We start from the raw sequence: 23,373 nt of genomic DNA, 5'->3' as shown, positions 1-23,373 counted from the left end.
TGCAGAGAAGAACAAACACAAACTGTGTGATGAAACCATATTGCAGAAGTGGTAATGGCACCTAAGAAAAAAACGTGCCCTGCACCTGCGGTGTCGAGATTTGTAAACCTGATGTGAGAAACTGAAATATATTGTGTTGCCAGGGCCACACAGCTCCCCTCTCTCTCTTTCTAGGTGGTTTTGGGTATCCAGTGTGAGCTGCAGAAGCATCTGAGCACCTTCATCTCTCTGGACCGTTTGCCCATGACCCGGGTCAGCAGCTCGGTGGGCCGGCGCTCAGACCGGGGGCCGCGCTTCTCCGCCTTCCCCTCCCTTTTCGGGAAGGGCGTCCGGTTCGCCGTCCTGGAGGGCGTGGTCACGGCCGACATCATCGGGGTGGCCGGCGAGGACAGCCGGCGGGTGGCCGCCATCCTCAACAACGCCGTGTACCTGAGCGGGCTGCGCTTCACGGTGGACGGGCGCGACACGCACTACTTCGTCAAGCTGGGGCCCCTGGAGGGCGACCTGGGCGTGATGGCGAGCGGCGGCGGGAGCGTCCTGGAGAGCGGGGTCAACGTGACCGTGTCCCAGATGACCTCGGTGGTGAGCGGCAGGACTAGGCGCTTCGCCGACATCCAGCTGCAGAGGGGCGCCCTGTGCTTCAACGTCCGCTACGGCGCCACGGTGGAGGAGGAGAAGGAGCACGTCCTGGAGATGGCCCGCCAACGGGCCGTGGAGCAGGCCTGGACTCGCGAGCAGAAGAGGCTCCGGGAGGGCGAGGAGGGCGTGCGGGCGTGGACCGAGGGCGAGCGCCAGCAGCTGCTCGCCACGGGGAGGGTGCCGGGCTACGATGGCTACTTCGTCCTGTCCGTAGAGCAGTACCTGGAACTTTCCGACAGTGCCAACAACATTCACTTTATGAGACAGAATGAAATAGGAAGGAGGTAACAGTGGAAAGCCTTCGTATCCACTCCATCTCTCCTTCACCAAAGACTGCCTGTTTTTAGACCTTGGATGATTTGTTGTACTGTTTTTCTAGAATGATAACTCTGTAAATATATATTTAAAAAAAGATCAGAAAAACTGGAGAATTAACTTCCACTTGCCTTTAATTGTGACAAATGATGGTATTTTATTATTGTTCTCTATGGAGTTTCCTTTTTTTCATAGTATGGATGCTGTCAGGCTTGTGGTTTGTTTTTACTGAGCAGTTTTGTTTCTGAGTGGCTTAGCTTTTCTACGTTGGGAATACTCCTTCCCATCAGTGTGTAGTATCCAATAACTCTGAATGCCACAATAATCTAAACATAACTGAAATGCGAAATCTAAAACAAAATACAGCGTTTGAAGATCAGCTTCATATTTACATTAGTTTTTAAAGGAGGCCTCTGAGCTGTTGTTTGTAGCTTATACACAGCACATTTATAACAATCAATTTTATGTGCTGGCTCATGAAAGGCCTTGTCAATTCAACTTGATGCCGTTCTTTTATAATTCCTTATCTAATTCTTATAATACCCACAAAAATGATCCATTTTTCTTTCGCACACCTATTTGACAACGATTCAAAATAATTTGAGTAAAAAACTGAGTGTGTTCATGTACTTGTACTCACTCAAAATTGTAAATTGTAAATAGAGAGTTCATGAAAAGCAGCAAGTGCAAATTGATATTTATGTTGTCACCCATTATTAAGTGTCAATATTGTTAATCAATAGATGCAGTTATGTTTTTGCAAAGAGTTAAAAAAGTGATGTAAAATATTCAAGCAGAAAATCTCTATAAAATCTCTATATAGAGTTTACTTTTCTATGGATTATTTAACATGTTACAGTGCAGATTAGTATTATGTGCATTATTGAAATATAATGCATAATTTGGGTGAAGCTTGTGCCTTTTTTGTTTATTTTTTATTGTTTTTAAAGCTTTGAAGTGTGGGATAGAGGAAAAAATAGCGGTCCTTGTTCCAAGCCACTGACAACCTGCTTAAAGCGCTTTGCCAAAACCTGGAATCATTATGGGGGGATTTTTGCAGGTTTTAATGATGTTTGTAGATGATCAAAAACTGTGAAACATATGTTTTGAATCATTCCATGAAGAATGAACATTCATATATCATCTTCAGCAGCATGACTCAGCACTATACCTGGTTGCCGTTTCAGTCATGGGCAGTGTGCGAATTGACGAGATCGGGGGTTTTTGTGCCACTGTGCGCAATCACTTTATCCCTTCCCTCGTCTCTCATTCTGAATGTGTTCTAATAAATCCTAAACAACAAATAGAAGGTTCATACATATATACATATAGTTTATACTATAACGTTACCTTTTTGACATTTGTGTTTTCAGTGATATTTCCCTTGTGTCGTTTATTGTTATTTGTGTCGTCATTTTGTTCCCCCGGTCTGTGATTTCTGTCAACACTCCTCCCCCTCACAGTCCATGACCCGTTCCGACAACCCACCCAATTCCTCCCTCTCTGTTTTCTTATTATTCGCACCTTGGTTATAAGCCCACTCAGATGTGATGTGACTTATGTCTTCTGTTGCCTTTGTCAATAATGAAATCCAAGTATTGGTCAATATTAACATTTCATGTGGTCACAGGTAGCCAAAATGACCTCATGTTATGAATCATATTAAGGAGTAATGTGGTTATTGGTTAATCCGCATCCATGAAATACAGCAAGCTCAGGATATCAGTCATGGAATTTCTGTAGCCTTGATTTTCAAGGGTGAAATGGTTAGGCTTGTTCTCCAGTGTGTGTTTGGAATCTTAATCACTGGGGCTGTAGTATGGCTGTCAAATTTAATTCCTGGAGGGCAGGGGTGGATTCTACTTTTTGTTCCAGGCAATTACCCAGAGTAATTCTGCTTTTTGTTCCAACCAAGTAGCCCAATTGTCCAATCAGTTAAGTAGCTGTACACATTTATGCCGATGTTTTTTTTTTTTTTCCTTCCCAAAATGCACTGCAGCAAAGTATTCACACGCACACACACACACATATATTCTTCAGTTTTCTTTGGTTTATTAAATAATGACTTTTTTTAAATGCAGTATTCAAATAGTGAGCAAGTGGAGCTGATTGAGGAAGTAAAGGCAGAAAGCAGCTAAGCGCTGGCTCCACGGGAGATGAATCTGTCAGTCAGGAGAGCGAGCCGTGGGCCGTGGATTCTCAGAGGAGCGCAGCTGCCCCCGAGCTCCTTGAGACGCGACTCCTCAGACTGCTTCCCTCACACGTCGGGACATCACGAGCGGTGGGGCGTTGACCACTGAGGAGAGTCAGTCTTTGCATTACGCTTACAGTCACTTAGCAGCCTCAGAGGTCATTTAGTCCAGACGTATCGCTCACCTGCCATTTTTTCCCCTATTCATAATCCGTAATGCCATTCTCACAAAATTGCATAGATCCATAAATTCCATAAGCTGTGTGTAATTTGCTGAAACATATTTATTTATTTATTTATTTATTTTTAGCTTATCTGCGGAGATCCACCTTTCCTCCAGGACTATCATGCCAGTTTTTTTATTTGACATGAGTGATAGTCCATAAACACTAGTTGACTGCAGCAGGAAATCCATGCTTTAAAAAAACCTCTGCATTAAACAGTGCTTTAATGATGGCAGAGCAGCAGGTTTGGATATGGTACTGTAGACCTCTGTGCAATCATCATCTCTGCATTCATGCATGTGCATGTGTGAATGTGTGTGTGCAAAAGAGATAAACCACAATGAACTGCGCTCACTAATGATGGTTTTCTCTCTTTGTGCTTTCATATACGTACATACAGACACAGTGAGCTCAATCATGTTTGAAACAAAGGACAAAGACAAAGACTAAAAAAATATATTTGGCTCTGTACTCCACAATCAAGAAACTCACATCATGTTTTATACACTTTGTTTTCACCATGTAGAAATTACAGCACCTTTCATACACACCCCACTCCCACCCTTCATTTCAGGGAACCATAATGTTTGGGACATACTACTGTTATGTAAATGAAAGTAGTCATGTTTAGTACTTTGCCGCATATCCTTTGCATGCAGACTGCTTGACGTCTGTGATCCATATACATCACCAGGTGCTGAGTATCTTCTCTGGCGATCATCTGCCAGGCCTATACTGCAGCTGTCTTCAGCTCCTGTTTGTTTCAGGGGCTACTTGCCTTAAGTTTTCTCTTCAGCATATGAAAAGTACTTTCAAATGGATTCAGATCAAGCCAGTCAAGAAGTTTCTAGTTTTTGCTTTGAGGAACACCTTTGTTGCTTTAGTAGTATGTTTGCAATCATTATCTTGCTGTAGAATGAAGCGGCATTTTCTAGAACTTGAGCAGATAAGATGCTTCTTTACACTTCAGAATTAATTTTGCTGTTGCTACCAGCAGTTGCATCATCAATGAAGAAAAGTGAGCCAGTATACATGATAACCATACATGCCCAAACCATGACACCCCCACCACAGTGTTACACAAATGAGGGGAAATGCTTTGGATTTTGGGCAGTTCCTTTTGCCCTCCCCACTTTGCTCTTACTATCACTGATACGAGTGAATCTAGGCCTCATCTGTCCACATGACTTTTTTCCAAAACTCTGCAGGCTCTGTTAGGTGCTTCTGGGCAAACTGTATCCTGTTTTTGCGGCTATCTAGTGGTTTGCATCTTGCAGTGTAGCCTGTATAGTTCTGTTTATGTAGTGTTCTGTGGAGAGTAGTCACTGACACATCCACATGCCTTCTGGAGTGTGTTTTTGATCTGTTGTTTGTGGGTTTTTCATTACGGTCAGAATTTTTTGGTTATCAACTGTAGAGGTTTTGCTTGACCTACCAATGCCATTTGCGATAACTTAGCTCACCAGTGCTCTTTCTCTTCTTAATGATGTGCAGTTGATTTTGGTAAGGCCAAGGTTTGGCCTATGTCTGACTGTTTTTTTCTTATTTCTCAGCCTCGTAATGGCTTCCCATTGGCACAACTCTGGTCTTTGTGTTGACAAAAGCCAATAACAGACTCCAAAGGCAATAAAAAGCCTAGAATCAATACTAGACACTGAAAGCCCTCTTGTAGCTGCGCTATGGAAGCAACTGAACACATCTGACAGAATCAGAAACACTAATCAGAAACACCTGTGAAGCCATTTGTCCAAAACATTATTGTGCCCTGAAATTGGGGGTCTATGTATAAAAAGTGCTCTATTTTCTACATGGTGAAACCAAAATGTATAGAGATACTCTTTAATAAAAGCTGAGAATGTGCAATTTAATCACATGTTTGATTGCAAACCTATAATTGGAGAGTACAGCTAAATCAAGAAAAACTTGTCTTTATCCCAAACATTGTGGAGCTCACAGTATATATATATACAGAGAGGAATTGGTCATTGGTCTACTGTATATCTCAGGGGTAGGCAACCCTGGACCTGGGGTTCGAGTGATGTTTCTGGTTTTTGTTGCATTTGAGCTTGATCACAGTAACTTGGGAGTGGTCGTTTGTGTTCATCAAGCTTAATGCAATTAGGTTTAGATGGGGCAAAAACCAGGACTACTCGGACACTTCAGGAACAAGGTTTCCTTACCTTTGTATCTCAGTTCTCCCTTGCAGCTGAAATGTACTCTGGATTCAATAGATGTTCAGTGCAGTACAGATGACATACATGATATTTCGTAATTATAATGTTCATGTTATTAATTATTTATTTTTTATAGTCATTTCGGTTTATGTTATTTATGTATTTAAATGTATAAAAACGAATTCTTCTCGATAATTAGCCTCAGTTTGAAAAGCTCTCTCAACCAGTTTCATTCATGCAAAACAGACAGCACTGTGACAAAGGCTAGGCCTGTTTGCTGCTTTCTTAACAAGTGATGTCGGTCAGCTTTTTTGGTCATCATACCAATTTATGAATTCGTTTATTTTTACCATTATTCCAGTTTGTATGTGGCAGAGCTCAGCTCAATGCACATATATCCTTGCAGGTTACTGACAAACGTTGCTAACCGTGCTTTCTGGTCATGTACATGAGGAGCTCATGAACATAATTGCTCACGAGGAGCTTGCTTGCTGGAAGTGTTCTGCAAATGCAGCATAATCCTAAATGAAGCTCAAGTTCTTTTTTTTTTTTCTTAAAACTTATTTCTTTCCCCATATGTCGAGATTGATTTTGTCTCCTGGTAACAGAGAGAGAAAGCATACTGAAAGCACAGTTGCTAGGCAACGAGGTGATCATCCGGTGCGTGCCTGTGAGCTATGTGCAGACGGAGCTCTCCTGACTGCACATTTCCTGCTTCAGGCTTCGGTCCAGAGGGCCACATCTGCTCCAAGTCGACTGGCTGTATATAGGTATACATAAAAAACAAAACTAATATATGGCGTGTCAGATTTCAGTGAGAGAAAGTACTTTGAACTTTAAACTTTTGAGAAAATAAATGTGCAAATTCAGCCCATCTGTGTGTCGTTATTCCTGTGGCTGTGACTGTGACTGACAGCCACATGATCCTCTGTGGCACCTGCATGTGCACCTGAGCATATCGTTCAATTCTTTTTTTTTTTTTACATGAAATATATAATTGGAATGTATGTTTAATAAAGGGATTTTTTAAATCAATTTAAAGGATAATGAAAGTCAAAACTCAAGGAACAAGAAGAACATGCAGTTTTGGCAGCAATGTCATATTTGTAAAAAAACAAACCAAACTTATGAATGAAGTGTTTGTTTTGCATGGTATTTAAATTTTAAATTAACCTTTATTTATACAGGGCAGGTTGACTGAGCATGCACGCTATTTTACAATTGCCTGTCAATTCCCAACCCCCATCATGTAGCCTAACCTAACCAACATTCAATTTGTGGGTATGTGGTTGGATGTGTTTGTGTTTGTGTTTGTTGAGTATCTTTATGTATCTGCGTATGCCATTTCTGTTACGCAATTTACATTCATGCAAATTGCTAAACACATATTCATCTACTGCATCAGCAGCACTCCTGAATGATTTTTTGAGTTCCAGATGACAATATAATGCATTTCTGTATTTTGATTTTTGTTTTGCCTTCTGCCCAGGCTGTGCTCGTTTGCCTGTTCTTTCACTCGTTCGTTATGAAAAGGAAAGTGCTGAACACAGATTTCTGAAAGCACAAATGCAAATCTCAAATCCGTGAGCACAGAATCAGTGTGTTAATATCAAAGGTTTATTCCATTTTTCTAATGAGACACACAGCAGCAAAATGATGCAAAGATGTTACAGAAGCTGGTAAAACATCTAAAAATGACCTGAAAGGAGTTGTTTTAAGCTAGGCATTTACAGTTTGCGGATAAACATTTAAAAGACACATGCTTTAAGTAAGCTCAGATTCCTGAAACAACTAAAAGAAATATAGTGTAATATTCATGAATATTGAATGTGAATTAACAAGTCCTTTTTTTTGGTCCTTTTAAACAACTTTTTCACTTAATAAAAGACATTTTAGACATTTTGGACAACTTTGTCATACAATGATTTATAACATACATATACAAATACATATGTTCTTATGATATATTCTTATGATATAACATTTCTCACAGAGCTCTGTTATAGCCAAATATATTATGTCAGTCAGCAACGACAACAAAAAAAGCCAATATTCAATCATAATGTGCATTTTTTAAAATTGATGGATCGTTATTCTGTAAATGCACCTTGGCTCACCTAATATTCAACATTTCACATGGGATTCCCAAGGTAAATCGTGCCATCCTGCTTCCTGTCTTTGATGGTTTGATTTTTCTGCACGTTAATGGGATACGTGAGGGGCACAGCGATGCCCTGGCCTGGCTTCTGGTAGGTTGCAATCAAGTTCTTGATTTTCCGGAAAAAGCGCTTTTCAACACCAGGGGTGGTCTGGAACGAGAGCAGCACAGTCAGGAGCTGAGTCACATCTGGCTTTATTTCTTTATCAAGCATGACAGAGTAAAAACCAGGCTTTGCTGTTTCATGTCATGTAGGTGGACAGACAATGGATGCTGATGACTGGACATGCATGGTGGGACTTTTCTTTGGGTCGGGGGGGGGGGGGGGGTGGCGGTAGTGCATCGTGTGATCGCAGAAAATGAGAAAGTGGAGTCGGTTGGGTCTGCAGAGGGGGCTGCGGTGGGGGCTGGCAGGTAGGTCGCTCAATATAGTCTGCTGAATGAGTTTGCTAAACCACATTTTTTTTTTTACCCACCTATTCTCATCCAGCTTTGTATACAGGAATGTATCATCACCGAACAACTATTAAAATTAATCCTAAACCATCTGTGACAACTTATAATGTTGCATGTGTAAATGTAAAATTTCAAACTATTCTTCCTGAGAATGCCTCTATTTATTTATTCATTCATTCATTGTTTATTTGTTTATTTTTGGAGATAGAGGTCCCAATTCAATCAAAAGCACTTAGGACGTGTAGAGAATATTAGGTCGACTCTGCTTGCAAATATAGCCTAATGTTTCAATCTGCCATGGCTTAAAGACACAAAGGTTTGTGTTTAGATTCTGTTGTTTTATTTACTTCTAACAAGCTGTTTTGTTAAAGAAGGCCTGTACCTGATGCAGTGTGGTTTGAACATCTACCGCAAGTTTGAAAAGATGCCAAAATAACAATTAGATCATTGTTTGTATATTTTCCCTCTATTGTTTTTACCTGCCATTGTTTTTAAATTGATGTTTAATTACTCTTTATATAGCTGAGGATTCCATTTTGTTTCTGCTATGTTAACTTTGCAGAAAAAAAATTGTCACCGAGGTGTCTTATAATTTCAGTATAAGGCTATATAGAAAATAACATTAAACAATTTATCAGCATTTTGTTATTATTATAATTGGGTGATAGTCATTGATTTATGGCATCTTTTTGTATGTTTGTATTCAGTGGAAGAAAAGGAAATGTTATTTTACTGAATGCTATAAAAAAATCATTGTTGCACCTAAAGCCGAAAGGAATGTTGTCCGAATGAAGCAACCCCTAGTCAGAGAAGTTTAAAGTATTTATTATTATTATTATTATTATTATTATTATTATTATTGTAATACATTTCAATTGTACAGTATTGTTAATCGTTGTGTTTTTGTGCCTGCAGCGATCGGTTCCTCGATTCACTTCTGCCCCCCCCCACAGGTTCGAGACCGCGTCTATCACCCACCATACCCCACACCCACATCCTCCACCCAGTCCGTGATGGGTTCATCCCCACTTTTGCTTAGGGCCACCAAAACCTTAGATCCAGTTCTGCTTATAGTCAGGTGTGTCTGTCATATTCATGAAGCAGAGGTAACGTGGCTACCCATTCACCCTATACCTGCGCCGTATGTGTGTGATGTCTGCTAAAAATTCTGCCTTTTCCATCATTCACATGAAAATACCACAGAATGTCTGCTGAGTTACTCACTTATTGTATGGGATACTGAGGATTTTGAAGTTGGAGGCAGGCAAATAGATTATTTACAAAGTGTAAGTTCACTTGTTCTTTCAAACAGGCTCTCACCTCCAACCCTGCCATTGCAATTTTTTACCACACCTCTTCCTGTTTCCGTGAAAAAGCTTAAAGAGCTTTGTCTTTTTTGATTGAACATGAAACCGACTGCATTATGCTCCTTAAAGTGGCTAAGTGTGTATGAATCCAATCCCGCAATGGTTTCACATACAGTAAGTTTTAAGGTTGTTTAAACTTTATTTAACCAATATTGTCCAAGACTCATTGACAGCTGAAATCTCTTTCACCCAGAAGACCTGAAATATAAGTTTCCCTTGCAGTATGTTAAACATACATATGGTATATATGACGTTATTTGAGGTTTTGTTGGAAAAAATTTGAGGGCCGTATCCATACCAAACAGAAAATAAGACGAGACATTTTGATAACTCACCTCTGCAGTCCATGATCCATCTTCAGCCTTATGCAGCCTATAGGTGTACACATAGCTCTGGTACCTGTCCACGAAAATAAATACAGTACATTGATCACCTGCTATGAAACCAGAATGTTTAATGTATGAATTCTAGCTTATGCTAGTAAGTCTGTGAGTTCCCTGCAGGAAGACTCATTGCCTGAGTTATTCCATATATGAAGAAAAACATTAATCATGTATAAATATGCTTTAGTGATGTTACATTTATGTACTCATTGGTCTGGGAATGTTGTTATGCCAGGTCACTCATTATTACATAAATTATGAATCAGGTGAATGCTCATGCGTTGCAAGTTGCTCTGGATTGGAGCATCTGCTAAATGTAATGCAATGTAATGGGCACCAGGTAACACTGGTTGAATGCTTCTACTAGGAAAATAATAGTGGTGATAATATCATTTCTACCTTTACTTCTACAAGCATTTACTGCTGCTGCTTCAACTACTACTAGTACTACTCATTATAAAATGACAAGTCCTTCTGTAGACCTTTACTTCCATTGGAAAAGGTCACACAAGTAGACAACTCCTGTTTGGTGAATACATAATTGTGGTAATTTAATTTCAGTTCTACTGTTCCATATTCAGTTCTATACTATTTCCCTGCTAAAAATAAAATCCATCACCATAATCATAATCAAATGAACAAGTTCTTCGGGAGGCATTTGTGCCAGTTCCTTGAAAATAATAGCTGTACATTTGATTGGAATGAACACACACATACGGGTAAAATTGATTGGCTGACCATTCAGCTATCTTTTGACATAACTATTTTATTTTACAACCGTGTTCTTCTCTGACGCTTTCTTTTTTATTTTTTTTTATTTCCTTTATCCATTTTGAACATAAAGGTTACACTGAAATCATTAGCACTATCATTGCTAACTTTATGGTGCATTACTATTAAAAAAAATGTTCACTTTAATAAATGTGTAATTCATTAATATTTCAAGCATGCATTTAAGAATTAAAATGAAACTCTTTAAACATCAGGTTTAAAGCTTACTACATGAGATTGGTCATAATAAATAAGGTCAGTGCTTAGATTATGAAATGTAATGATAAGGAAGGTGATAATGGTTATCTTTGGTATTACTTCTGACATAAATGCCTTATGATTAAGGTAACACAATAATACCAAAGCCTAGATTTTATCCATTGTAATTATTTGTTTTGTGAAAAGTGGCTATAAATTTGTATCAATTAAACTTCTTTAGCTTTTTGGCAGAACTTATTTGTTCTTTGACCTCTTTTTTTAGCCTACAGCTAAATTAATTGTTTTAATGTCTTGGGATTACAAAATCGGAGACTGGGTAATATAACATTATTTTTCTTGTATACTGTATACCATATATCTAAAGCAATGTGGTTTTCTTTTTGGTTTGCTCTTTAAAAGAAGAACATGGTTTCATTCTGCTCCGGCTATGACAACGAGAGAACAAACTTTTTAGTGTGAAGCTGACGCAGTTTCTGCAAAGTAGTTACTGTATTAATGAGTAGAAGAACAGCATGTGCCAATGGTGTTTCTGTAAGCAAAAAGAGAAGTTCTCTTCGTGGTCAGACTTGTAACTTTTCTAATAATAAAAAAAAAAAAAAAAAAAGACTTTTATACATTGCTATAATGGAACAGAAAATATATTATATTATGTTATATTATATTATATTATATTATATTATATTATATTATGTGTCAAATTTAATATATATAGACACAAAGTTAAACAAGACAGTAGGCAAACGAGTTACAAACATCAACAGAACAGAAATGAACAAGCAGGACAGAGGTTAAAAGCAGGAGCATATTGCAGTCACAGAATCATTAATTACATGTTTAAAGTCAGCAGTTGAAAGTAATTCGTCAAGTTTAAGATTTTTGTTAAGATTATTCCAACTGTAAGGTGCACAACCCACCTTTCCAAATTCAGTAGAGAGATGAGGGACTTTTTTTCACATCACTAGAGCAGAGGTTATAACAATGCGTATTTCTAATTTATATGTATATATATAAATTTGAATCTATAATTTTTCTCTTACAGTTTTTAAAGGCTGATTGTATTTGTTGGCCTCTCTAATCATTGCGACCTTCTCAGTGGATACAATAGCCTGCATAAACGCCCCAGTTGCCCCAGTTTTTTTTTTTTTAACTAATAATTTTTCCATCATTTAATAAATCAATCAGAAATGCAAGCTAAATTAAACGGTTTCGTTACATAGAATATGTCTGTCTGTTTTTCAACTTTAAAAGGTGTTGCAAATTGTGTAGTAAAATCTATTTTCAAATGACAGTTTTTTGAATAACTGACTGACTGACTGACCTGTTGTTGAACACACTGGGGACACTGCACAATCAGGGAACACTGAATGCTCTACTACGCTGTTTGGTGCTAATATTCTTACAGATACTCACAGCACACACAGGCAGTAAACGCCGGGTTTGGATTCGCTGTCTCGGATCAAATAGCTGCCATCCCGCCCGGCCTCTCCCAGAAGCCTCTCTCCGGTCTCTTTGCTGATGGGTCCGTGGTACACTGACACCGGCTCCATCGCACTGCTCTCCGTTGCAACTTGCACTTCGCAAACTTCAGAAAAGCAGGCAAATATATGTACAACCGTGCAGGAGGAAATGACATCAATCTCGAGACAGGAAATGTCTTCAAAGGAAGAATGTTTCCGCAACAATAAAGAAAAAGAAAATGCAACAGATGTCCCATATATAGCAGGGCATGATGCAATAATACAAGAAACAGAATTCTTATTTCAAACATTTTAGGGCATATACTGTAGGGTGATATTGTTGGGGGGGGTCATAGGTCTTTACCACAAACTTTGAGCCAGGCCAAGCAAGCTGGCTGCTCTGATGTATGTCAGAAAATACATGACACATTTGGATGAAACATTAGCCTCTCTCTGGGCTGTCAGACTGTGGTTGGACTCGGTCCAGAGGAATCAGAACCCTCGGCGTGGATCCAGAGAGAGACTTGTGCTCTCCCAAGATGGAAACAACCTTGTGCTGAGCCTCTGAGCTCCACCTTTGCTGCTGTAAGTGCCACAGCAGAGGTGTTTTGATGGCACATGATAAACTAGCCCTGCCATGGAGGAGGGGTGTATGTGTCTGGCATTCACACTCCTAACCAGCTCATGCTGTCTGTCACAGGCTTCGCCGCGTGATTATTGGTGATTACCAGTTTATGAATACTTGTCACCCCCTAGTGGAGGACTTGGCTAGTTCAAGGTTAGAACGAGTTCCGAAGAAAACATGCTCCCAAAAAACTCATGTCTAAATGTCCTCGTGATATTTGAGTTTTCAACAAAATCCAATCAGTATGCAGAAATAAAATGAAAATTATAAAATAATATTTTAAACAAATAGTCTTTGTTCCATGTTGGAAATAGGACCTCTTGATTTAGGCCTTACAAAGAACACCAGTCAACATGCAAAGCTGGAAAACAAAAACAATCACACACTGATGATGACCAAGTGCTATAGTAGCCTACTTGGCTGGTGAAAGTAAATCAGCTCTAATGTAAACCAGACTGCATGAAACCTGTAATCAGAATTTATTTCATAAGTGCTTTTTTCCCCAAGTGCTTGTTCGCAAACCAACTAAAAAGCCCACCTTTGCAAGAGGAAATAGATATCAGTTGCAGATTAATATAAACTAGCATGGAGGTTTTATGGGAATCAATTTTTATTTGTAAACATACATGTATTGCAATTAGTAAGTAGTCATTTTTTAAATAAATAGGCAACGCAATGTTACTTAAGAAAAAATGTATGGAAGAAAAGACAATAGCGGTAAATTACCAAGACAATATATGACACAATTCATTTTTTGTTAATATTGCACTGTCCATTTCAATTCAGTGAGTAGCCCAAATGGTAACTGACTAAAAAAGTTTTTCTTGCAAGGGCATGCTGGCTCTCCACATTTTTAATTGCACATTTAGCTTGACCTGTGTAGAATTTTTTTCTATTGCATATTTGTCTAGGAATTCATTTGGGTGGATGAATTCCTAGACAAATGACCAGATCCTTATCCTGGTCATGCACTGAGAAACCTGGTTTAAAAATCCAGCCAACATCAGAACTTCATTGTGATGGACATTTTAGTGCTGCGTACACTTTTTTTCTGCAAGGTAATCAGGTTAGAGGCATGATTGTGAAACTACAGATACCAATTTATATTCATTTATCTCACATCACCTTTTTTGTTTGTTACTGTCAGTCTAGCAAATGAGTTATGTGCCTTATTTACAGCACTTTTCACTCAGGGCTGTTCCTGTCTTCCACGGCACATTAAAAAGTTTTTTTTCTTTTCAATGAATACTGAGTGACAATGTGCTGTCCCAGAAGATGAAAGATTTGCTACAAGAAATATACAATAAAGAAATGAATGTAATGTTTTATGATTAGTCATGCTAGGCATTGTTTGTTTATTTGATTATCAAAATATGCAGCTGTGGATGCTATCATCTGATATCAAAAGATACATTTGGTTTGTGTTCCCATTTAGAGATTTTTTAAATCATATGTTAATCAAACTTTTTTCCTACTTTGAGCTATTTGTTATATTTCTGTGTGTGTGTGCGTGCATGCGTGTGTGCGTGTGCATGTGTGTGTGCGTGTGTGTGTGTGACTGAGTAAAGCAACTATGTAGGGAGGGGACAGCCAGTCGCTTCAAGTTTGAGGAATGTCGAGATTTGGCTGGGCTAGATGATCAATTATAGGTCTGGTGGAGCCGGTCCAATCACAGCTCTGCACACTATTAGTGTGCAGTATTGTGTACACTACAATATCTCTCCCTGAGGTGTGAAATACTGGCTTCACTTTTGTTTGTAAAATGTAAAACAGGTGTCATAATAACATTTGTAGAAGAGTCAGACTGAGTTTGTAAGTTACACAAAAGTGACAGTCAAATATGTGCCAAAAGTGGTTTGAAGGCAGACCTGCTTCATCAGATGAAATAATGTGGGACAGAATTAGCATACATTATTAATGGCTGTAGATCTCTACAGTATGTAGAAAATATGACTGTTATATAACAGGAAAAGAAAGTATCGCTGTTGACACCTCTGCTGAACTGAAGTATATGAAATAAACATTTAAAATGATACGTTTTTTCTCTGCTTCAGCTCTTGTGTTAAACATGTCTGAAATGTCTGAAACATTTTAAAATAATCAATCAAAAAAAAAAAAAAAAAAAAAAAAATATATATATATATATATATATATATATATATATGTGTGCGCTATTCCATGTTCCATGGCCAGACTGCAGAACAGTGAGTATGTATTTAATACTTTTATATGAATAATATTTCCAATATTCTAAGGGCCTAAATGAAATGACACAATTTCAACATTTGTGTAGATTATAATTAATTTCTTTTTCTACTCTATTTATTTAGAACTGATGTTCAGTATGAACGTAATAGGGCATACAACATATTTTCCCCTTTTATTAATGCACTGTAGTTACACCTTGTTCACACTGCAACAACAAACTGTATATTGGTATTAGTAGTGTCAGTAGTAGCACAAGCAGAACTGCATTTTAAATGCTAAAGCACTGTCAAAAGAAAGCCTTATTCCATAGGTTCTAAAAAAAAATGAGGAGAGGGATATATCACTCAGAAGATTGCAAAACCTAATATGAGTCTTCCAGGGTGACACATATTTGACTATAGGAAGGAATTTTTTGGGGAGGAGGGTTTAAGTCTGCAGGGCATTCTCTGTCATATCATCCAATGTCAGCTCATCTTGCTGATCAGGTGCCTGGCACCTTCTCCAGCAGCATAGACACACAGTGCAGTAAATGTATAGCCATGGTAATGAGGAAAAGCAGCTTCTGCCTTTTCAGCAGGTTCATTTCCCAGGTGAAGCACTAATGCGATGCCCTTGGCTAATCTGAATTGCTTCAGTAGAACCAGGTGTTTCAATGGATTGTTTGTACAACTCAGAATCAGAAGCTATAGAATTAACAGTGGCTGTGTACCCATTTGTAATATAGAGAACATGATGGAGGCACATCATCACTATTTGAGAATATAATTTATCGAAAGTACAGTTCCAAGCGTATGTCATATACCTACACAAATATTTTTTGCCCAAAGTTATAATGATGGTACTCAGAAAACATGAATATGAATTTTGGCCCTGAATAAAAAGACATAAATAATATTACAGTTGTCTTCCATGACTTTTTTGATAAATATTGTTGGAATGTGAGGGAGTACTCCAAACATAATCCAGCTGCTCTGTCAGAACAAATAGGAGGAATTAAACATTTCCATGTTATAAAACAGACCTTCATGACAGGCAGAAGTGAAGTGTGTAGTACCATAATAAAGAAATGAGATACAGAATTTAGCTGTCACACATGAGTTACAATGAGTTGCGGGTAGAAAAATACAAGTTTTATGGTGCCTGTTCTTTAATTGCATCCATTTAAAAGTGCACTTTAAATAAAATTATATTTTATACCATATATAGCTTTTTGTTTATATAAAGTGATACAAAACTAACAGAAAATTAAGTTTTCAGCAAGGCGATGAAACACTTTTTCCAAAGGATAACCACAACAACATGAAAGTGAACTGCTGCCATACAAATGTGGTTATGGCTGCTGAAAATACCCAGAACAATGTATCATCCACAAGGCAACAAGGTAAATGTCCATCTCTCTCTCTCTCTCTCTCTCTCTCTCTCTCTCAATGATTGATATGGACAGTACTGTTGAAACAATGAGCTTTAAGAGCCCTGATTTTATAAGTCACAGCCCCTCTGCAAAGTCAATGAAGGGAAACTATCCATTAACGTTAATGGGAGCCACTAGGGGGCACTGTGCTGTCCCAAATTCTCCAGAGGGCCCAGGTCCTTCAAGTCGCTAAGTTTCCTGGAGAAAGAGCTGAGCCGCGTGCTGATCGAGCCCCTCTTCTGCAGTAGGCTGGACGTCCGGGCCTTGTACAGGCTGCCCAGCTGTTCACGGAAGTGGTTGCCCACGAAGCAGTAGAGGATGGGGTTGATGGCGCTGTTGGAGAAGCCCAAGCATAGCGTGAAGGGGAGCGCTGCCTCGATGGTCTGCCGCATCCAGCAGGGCACGGCAGCCCCAAGCCTGGCCAGGGTGTCCAGGAAGGTGAGCACGTGGAAGGGGAACCAACAGACAAAGAAGGCCAGGACCACGGCCACCACCACCCTTAGAACCCGGTCCAGGTTCTTGGTGCTGTTATCCAGGCCTGGGGAGGTGAGGAGGTGCTTGCCAATGCTGCAGTAGCAGCTAGCAATGATGGAGAAGGGCAAGAGGAAGCCTAGAATGTTCTTCATCAAGCTCAGGCCCGTGTCCCAGGAGGTCGTGGGGTACAGGATGGCACAGACCATCACATCGATCTGCTTCACGTACAAGGTGCCCCGGAACACCACCGTGGGCAGCGTGGGGACGCAGGCCGCCACCCACACCACGCAGCTGATTGCCCGTGCCCGGCATAAGCTCCTGCTGCCCTGCGACTGGAAGGGGTAGACGATGGCCAGGTAGCGGTCTACACTCATGCAGGTAATGAAAAAGATGCTGGCGTACAGGTTGAGGGAGAGCAGGCCTCCGCACACCTTGCACATGAGCGAGCCGAACACCCAGTTGTAGTCAAAGGAGTAGTAGACAGCCCAGAAGGGGAGGCTGAGGAGGAAGAGCAGGTCAGACAGGGCCAGGCTCAGCATGTAGGTGTTGGCCACAGTCCTGCGGCTCGCCTTCTGGCACAGAACGTACACCACCAGCCCATTGCCAACGAAGCCCAGGATGAAGATAATGCTGTAGATGGCTGGAACAAGCTTGTTCTGGTGCTCGAAGGCCTGAACATGGGGACACGACTGATTGGCTTCACCATCCTCCAATGACACGTTTTCTCCGTTTCCAGAGAGGCTGTCCAGGAGCATCATTGCCATTGTGACAGTTTGATCCCCCGTTGGCTGAGGGGTGGTGAAGTCCATTTTCATACCAGTAAATACTGCACCAAACAACAGAGAAACAATTAGTTAGGCTACCAGAGTAGTGTTGTCATCGGGGAGCTGAAAATGTATTCAGAAGATTGTGGGTTTAGTTACTCTGAAGTTATGTATTCAGAAGATTGTTGGTTTAGTTACTCTGATACCCATGAAGGTGAATTGTCATAAATACATTCAGCAAAGTACTGCATTTTCTAAAGTCAATATGGATCACTTGCATCAGATGAGTGCCATCAAGGAAAACTGCATGAATCAAAAAGATAAATAATATGAGAAATATGGCCCCTGCTTTCTATTCAATATTCCTATTTAATTCAATATTTTTTTTGAGGGGTTATACACCAGTCACTCAGTATCATCTAAAGCATGAATTCATATATATTCATCATGTAGATAAAAGTTAGACAACAGCAAGAAATTAGTTGGAAATCGCACCTGAAAGCTTACCAAATGTCGGAGCGATTCCCTGGAAAGAGACATGGCACAGGGCCACAGGCACACATTAATTTCTGAATTCCTATGCCCAGGAGACTGTTCTGTTTCTCATGGAAACCATTTACTCTTACATATCTGTTGTGTTATCCCACAAAAACAGCAATAAAAGTCAGTTTAACCCCACAGTGTTCGTTACTCTTGAGAGTGGTCCAACATGAGAAAATGTTCCTTTCACGCACATTAATTTAATGGCTCCCTCTGCAGACGCAAGCCAATGTCCATCTGGTTGCATTTAATGTAGGAGGATATGGATAAAAACTTGTGGTTGGTTGGTGAGGAGTGGGCACAGAGTCAATATCTCCACTCATCTTAGCGGGGGAAACAGGAGTAACCCAATTATTTTGATTTGTATATTTATACAGTAACTCAGACAACAATCGTTTTTGCCAGCCCTTGTCGTAAGCAATGCATTTTTAACTCATCAGAAACATATCAGTCTTTAGCACAGCACTTCGAGTTATGTAGTCACAAAATGCAGCATAGTTTAAAAATTTTAAGTTTTCAGTAAGTACTATATGAAGAATTTACAGTCATTTTGCCAGAACTACTAGTACAGGTTATTTAGGGTTATGTCAGGACATTTGGTAGCTTTTTTTCACCCTTTCTGTCACGTGAAAACCCACATAAACCTTGCTTGTCAAATAACAATGATTAATTCACAACTGCCTAATTACATTTTAAAACACTGTGGTAGTTTGAGTGATAATTCTGTCTTTGAGATAAGATTACATATCCCTGTACTACATCTGGGAGCTGTAGGCTTGCAAACATTTTCAGCTCTCCAGACACACATGCATACATACACACATGCGCACACACATGCACACACACACAATACATACACACTCAACCCCCCCCCCCCCCCCCCACACACACACTCACACTCACATAGAGGTGCCACACATACAAATGGGAAATTTCCGCAATAAATTCTTTCACCATCAAAACATGTTACAGTATGTTACATTAGCATGTCTGTTAGAAATTAGTTTAACTAGGGTTTGAAAGTAATACATTGTTTAAGTTACTGAAATAATGTTTATTTTACAGTTGAATTGGATCATTCCATAGTTAATTTCTCAGAGATAAGAAGTCACAATTATTTGCACTAAAGCACTAAATAAAACAAACTAATAAGCAATGCAAGAATGCAACTTATTCCCATCTTCGCACCATACACTTTGATTTTGTTTCAACTCCTTGTGTTTTAATTTCTGCAAAACATGCTGCAAATGTATGAAGTTTATTATTATAATAATATAATATAATATATAAATAAACTTCATACATTTGCAGCATGTTTTATTATTATTATTATTCTTTCTGTTATTGTTGTTATATTAAGTGATAATAATAATAATAATAATTATTATTATTATTATTACTATTATTATTCTTCTTATTATTATTATTATTACTGTTATTGTTATTGTTATTATTATTATTATACAACTGTCATACATTTGCAGCTCAATATGTTTTACAAAGAAAAAAATGAAGTGTATGGTGAAACAGAACAGAGAGGGGAATGCACAATACATAAACCAAAGTAAAAGCATAAAGCCACTTTAAAATGATATTTAAAACATAAAGGTAAAACATCATTTAATAGTAATACTGTTAGTTCTAGAGTTGATTTTTCTCATGATCATCAATGGTAGTAATAATAGTGGTTAACGCAATGCAGTGATGCTAGTACCCGTAGCAATAAAGGTGTCTTTTAAATAAATTTAAAAAATAATAATTTTTTGTAATCTATGCCTTCAACAGCCTACATTCAAGATATTCATCTGATCATACAGAAAGGATTATGGGTATTTTTCCCTTTTTACAACAAAAAAGCTATTCTGAGGAGTACAATCTATTTTGCAAATGGCTCATTGACAATCAGTTGCATCATTGATGTCGCAATATAGCCTGCATTAAATCACATATAGTCTCATGCATGTGCTAAACTAAATGGCCATTTCTTGCCCATAGTAAGAAGTTCATCACTGACCAGCTCAGAGATTTTTTTCCTCAGTGCAGTTAAAAGAGTTGCCCATCATCGCAACCGTGTGCAATGTAAGATGACAGTGAGAGACAGAACACGATGCATGATCATTCCAAATAAATTCCATTTCAAAGTTTAGGAAGTACCACAGATATCATATACAAAACAAAGAGAGTGGCTTACCTCTGATTGAAATCCCCCTCCCAGTTTTCTTTTTTTTTTTCTTTCTACAGTCAAGCGCTGGTCCTTATGTCATCGGCTGACTGACAGCAGAGGGACTTCATGTTCTTTCTTTTATTCAGTCAACGGCCCGTGGGGGATTCACCCATGTAAATCAGCAGGCTGGACTCCTGCCAACAGCGGGGCCAAGAGGGCGTCATTTCCCCCAGTCCCCACAGCCCCTGGTCCCCGACCGAAAGGACCCACGTCCACAGCCACCGGTGGACTGCGAGCAGGCGAGTAAACAAAAATCGGATCAAGATGTTGAGTCGACGAAGATCTCTTCACTACTGAGCCCTAGTGTCCAAGCAGAACTCTGGCTGCTTATGAGCGCGAGGCTACAGCCCAATCTGACTCCACCTCTGTTTCAATAGGGGGGGTGGTCCAAATGTGGCCTATGTGTGAGATGTTTCTTCATTCAAAGCTGGTCAGACATGCCTCCCACAACCCCACTCTCCAAAATCATAAATAAGTAAATGAAAAAAATCCCAATGACACGGGTATTCATTTAAGAAGATGATGTCAGCATTTTGTGGGCGCAGTTAGTGATGGGCATGTAACATTCTGTCTGTTAAGATATGTGAAGTATTTACCCTGGTCAAGGGAAATTATTGACCTAATATACCAAATATTCTGATGTGAAAAAATGATTGGGTTTATCTGGAACATTCTCAATAAAATGACACTGTTCCGCCAAAGGGAGTACACTTTATATTTCTCACTTCAGATTCGTGTGCATTATAGATTGTAATTAATTTTCAGTTTGCTTTCAAAACCATGCAATTGAAAAGGATTTCTCAGGGAAAGTACCTAGTTATTTACATGGTAAATAAATAGCTCCTATAAACAACACAGATTCATAAATATCTGTTGCTTGGAATGTTTTTTTTTTTCTGTACCCAAGGGCTTATTGATGTCAGAACTAAAACAACACACATTTAAATAGAATGTGTATCACTTGCATTTCACAATGGCATGAATTTCCTGGCACAATAACTTAGCGTTACTATAAGAAACAGTACTGAATATCATAAACAAAGAATGGCCAATGGGAGTTGTCCTAAGGATAGAGAAACAAAGGATTCACCAGTTGTCCTCAGGGGAGGGTTCAGGCCCAAGTTTCATATTTTGCTGCAAATCATCTTAGTGCAATGCAAGTGATTCAGAATTAAACTGGATTTCGTTTAAATGAGGATTACCTTAAAGATCAATCAACAGTTCAGAAAGAAGACTTGACTAGGATTCTGGAAGGTTAGACAGGAAAAAAAAATAGGCAATGTGAAAAAAAAAAGTGAAATGTGTTTTAAGTAATCCAATGTGCACACGCATATCTGATTTCCAGGTGTCGAGTCAAATACATATTTCTAAGTTTTCCTTTTGAATGCCTAACGAAGAGCCCACGAGGATTTTCTATTTTTATTTATGGAATTCATATATGAAATAACAATAGGGAGTTACCAAAGTGTGCCAGTTATTTTTAAACTGCATTGACATGTGCTTTAAAAAATAACAAACTACACATACACATGCCTCTTTTTGATCTTCATTGCAAATATTGGCCATTGGTCAAAACAGTCTTCACTGGCATTAAATAACTGTGACATTGCATTATGAGCTGTTGTGTGTTTCAATACATTTCACATAATGTGTTTGAGGAAGTTAATTATCTTCATTATAGTAAGAACAAAGGTAATAATGATGATTAATGAACAATTACAGCTGTGAATAGCTTATGTACATCCTGCCATATAAGTTTAAAAGTTCTCTATGGCCTAATGCACTTTCCTTTTAACATAGACTTTTAGGACAGTAAATCATTCTAATTTGAAAAGAAGAATTCAGCTGTTTCATGGAAGTTGGTAGTGGGGCTGAATTTCAACCATACACAAAAGCACCTTATTCAAACCCCCACCGTAATTTGCATTTTACCCACAGAAGTAGAGTCGCAAAAGTGTGTTCTGGGAGTTGCCATGTTGGCAGCCAGTGAGGCAAACCAGCCATCAATACTTACCTATTCCTGTTTCCTCCTTGGAGAAGCTGCAGAGACACAGGCAAGAGGGTTAAGAAAGTAAGTTGCCAAGTTGCCAGACGGTGGGAACGTTGCTGTGCCGCCCCTGGTATTCCAGACATGCCCTGGAAAGTTCTGTCACCCCAAACGGTGGGCCAGGCTGTGACAGATGAACACGTTCCCTCTCCATTGACCCACAACTGACATTTATGCTTCCAAGCAAATTCACAGCAATGGGAAACAGAGAGAGAGAGAGAGAGAGAGAGAGAGAGAGATCTCACTAAAAACTTATAACAGATATGATTGGTTTGTTTGTCACCTTATACTCCCTTCGTATGGAACTACATCAGGCATCATGTGTCCTGAATTATCTTATCCCCAAGCATATGCATGAAATCCATGTGGGATTTGTAAACAGTGATAAAATCTTGTGTGGTTCTGTACTGGTTAGACATACTCTACTTAACTTCGAATTCTACTAGGAGTAGAATTTGTCCACCATTTACATGCATCAAATAAATTCTTGTTTAAAAAAAAAAAAAAAAATCAATGTATTTTAATATCAAATCTTATTTACTCTATTTAAATGCTCCCAACACTAATGCCAGTACATTGTAACTGCAGAGATAGGCACAGTGTACTGTAACTGCAAACTAGTAAAGGAAAAGGAGAAACAAATTGCCTAGGAAACACAATCACGAATATAACAGAAAACATTTTTTTTTTTAATCACAAACCATTATTTGACCAGGAGAATATTTT

The 23,373-nt window shown here is 39.0% G+C and overlaps 3 protein-coding genes across 11 annotated transcripts in view; 1 reads left to right on the top strand and 2 right to left on the bottom strand.

The window, feature by feature from the left end:
* Positions 1–6,412, top strand: part of LOC135251192 (teneurin-1-like) — a 361,745-nt gene extending 355,333 nt beyond the window's left edge. For all 7 annotated transcript variants that reach the window (XM_064328374.1, XM_064328375.1, XM_064328368.1 and 4 more), the window contains one exon: positions 175–6,412. In XM_064328374.1, the coding sequence (XP_064184444.1) occupies positions 175–927 (753 nt within the window). In that variant the 3' untranslated portion in view covers positions 928–6,412. The remainder of the gene's footprint in view (positions 1–174) is intronic.
* Positions 6,413–7,675: 1,263 nt separating this feature from the next.
* On the bottom strand, positions 7,676–12,444 carry sh2d1ab (SH2 domain containing 1A duplicate b). Its single transcript, XM_064329828.1, has 3 exons — positions 12,308–12,444; positions 9,860–9,923; positions 7,676–7,852 (listed from the first exon to the last, which is right to left on the bottom strand). Exons 1-3 carry the CDS (start codon positions 12,442–12,444, stop codon positions 7,676–7,678), a joined length of 378 nt encoding a protein of 125 aa, XP_064185898.1.
* Positions 12,445–14,095: 1,651 nt separating this feature from the next.
* On the bottom strand, positions 14,096–21,106 carry agtr2 (angiotensin II receptor, type 2). Of its 3 annotated transcripts, XM_064328378.1 has the most exons (3): positions 20,568–21,106; positions 18,332–18,362; positions 14,096–17,898 (listed from the first exon to the last, which is right to left on the bottom strand). In XM_064328378.1, exon 3 carries the CDS (start codon positions 17,885–17,887, stop codon positions 16,733–16,735), a length of 1,155 nt encoding a protein of 384 aa, XP_064184448.1. In that variant the 5' UTR covers positions 17,888–17,898; positions 18,332–18,362; positions 20,568–21,106; the 3' UTR covers positions 14,096–16,732. The 3 variants fall into 3 exon arrangements, with proteins under 3 accessions (XP_064184448.1, XP_064184447.1, XP_064184449.1); XM_064328377.1 differs by lacking the exon at positions 18,332–18,362 and having other exon boundaries at positions 20,568–21,080; XM_064328379.1 differs by lacking the exons at positions 18,332–18,362; positions 20,568–21,106 and adding an exon at positions 20,391–20,545.
* Positions 21,107–23,373: the final 2,267 nt, after the last annotated feature.

The sequence above is a fragment of the Anguilla rostrata genome, chromosome 3, assembly GCF_018555375.3.
Source record: "Anguilla rostrata isolate EN2019 chromosome 3, ASM1855537v3, whole genome shotgun sequence".
Classification (NCBI taxonomy): Eukaryota; Metazoa; Chordata; class Actinopteri; order Anguilliformes; family Anguillidae; genus Anguilla; species Anguilla rostrata.
Note: the sequence above shows the minus strand (reverse complement) of the source record. Positions and strands in the feature narration are given on the sequence as shown.

What these genes read in the sequence shown, in the direction of transcription:
- sh2d1ab (XM_064329828.1), bottom strand. Translation starts at nt 12,444, where the DNA reads ATGGAGCCGGTGTCAGTGTACCACGGACCCATCAGCAAAGAGACCGGA. An exon ending in GTTTACTGCCTGTGTGTGCT is followed by an intron (nt 9,924 to 12,307) that starts GTGAGTATCTGT and finishes TTTCGTGGACAG; the next exon opens with GTACCAGAGCTATGTGTACA. An exon ending in ATGGATCATGGACTGCAGAG is followed by an intron (nt 7,853 to 9,859) that starts GTGAGTTATCAA and finishes CTCTCGTTCCAG; the next exon opens with ACCACCCCTGGTGTTGAAAA.
- agtr2 (XM_064328378.1), bottom strand. Translation starts at nt 17,887, where the DNA reads ATGAAAATGGACTTCACCACCCCTCAGCCAACGGGGGATCAAACTGTC.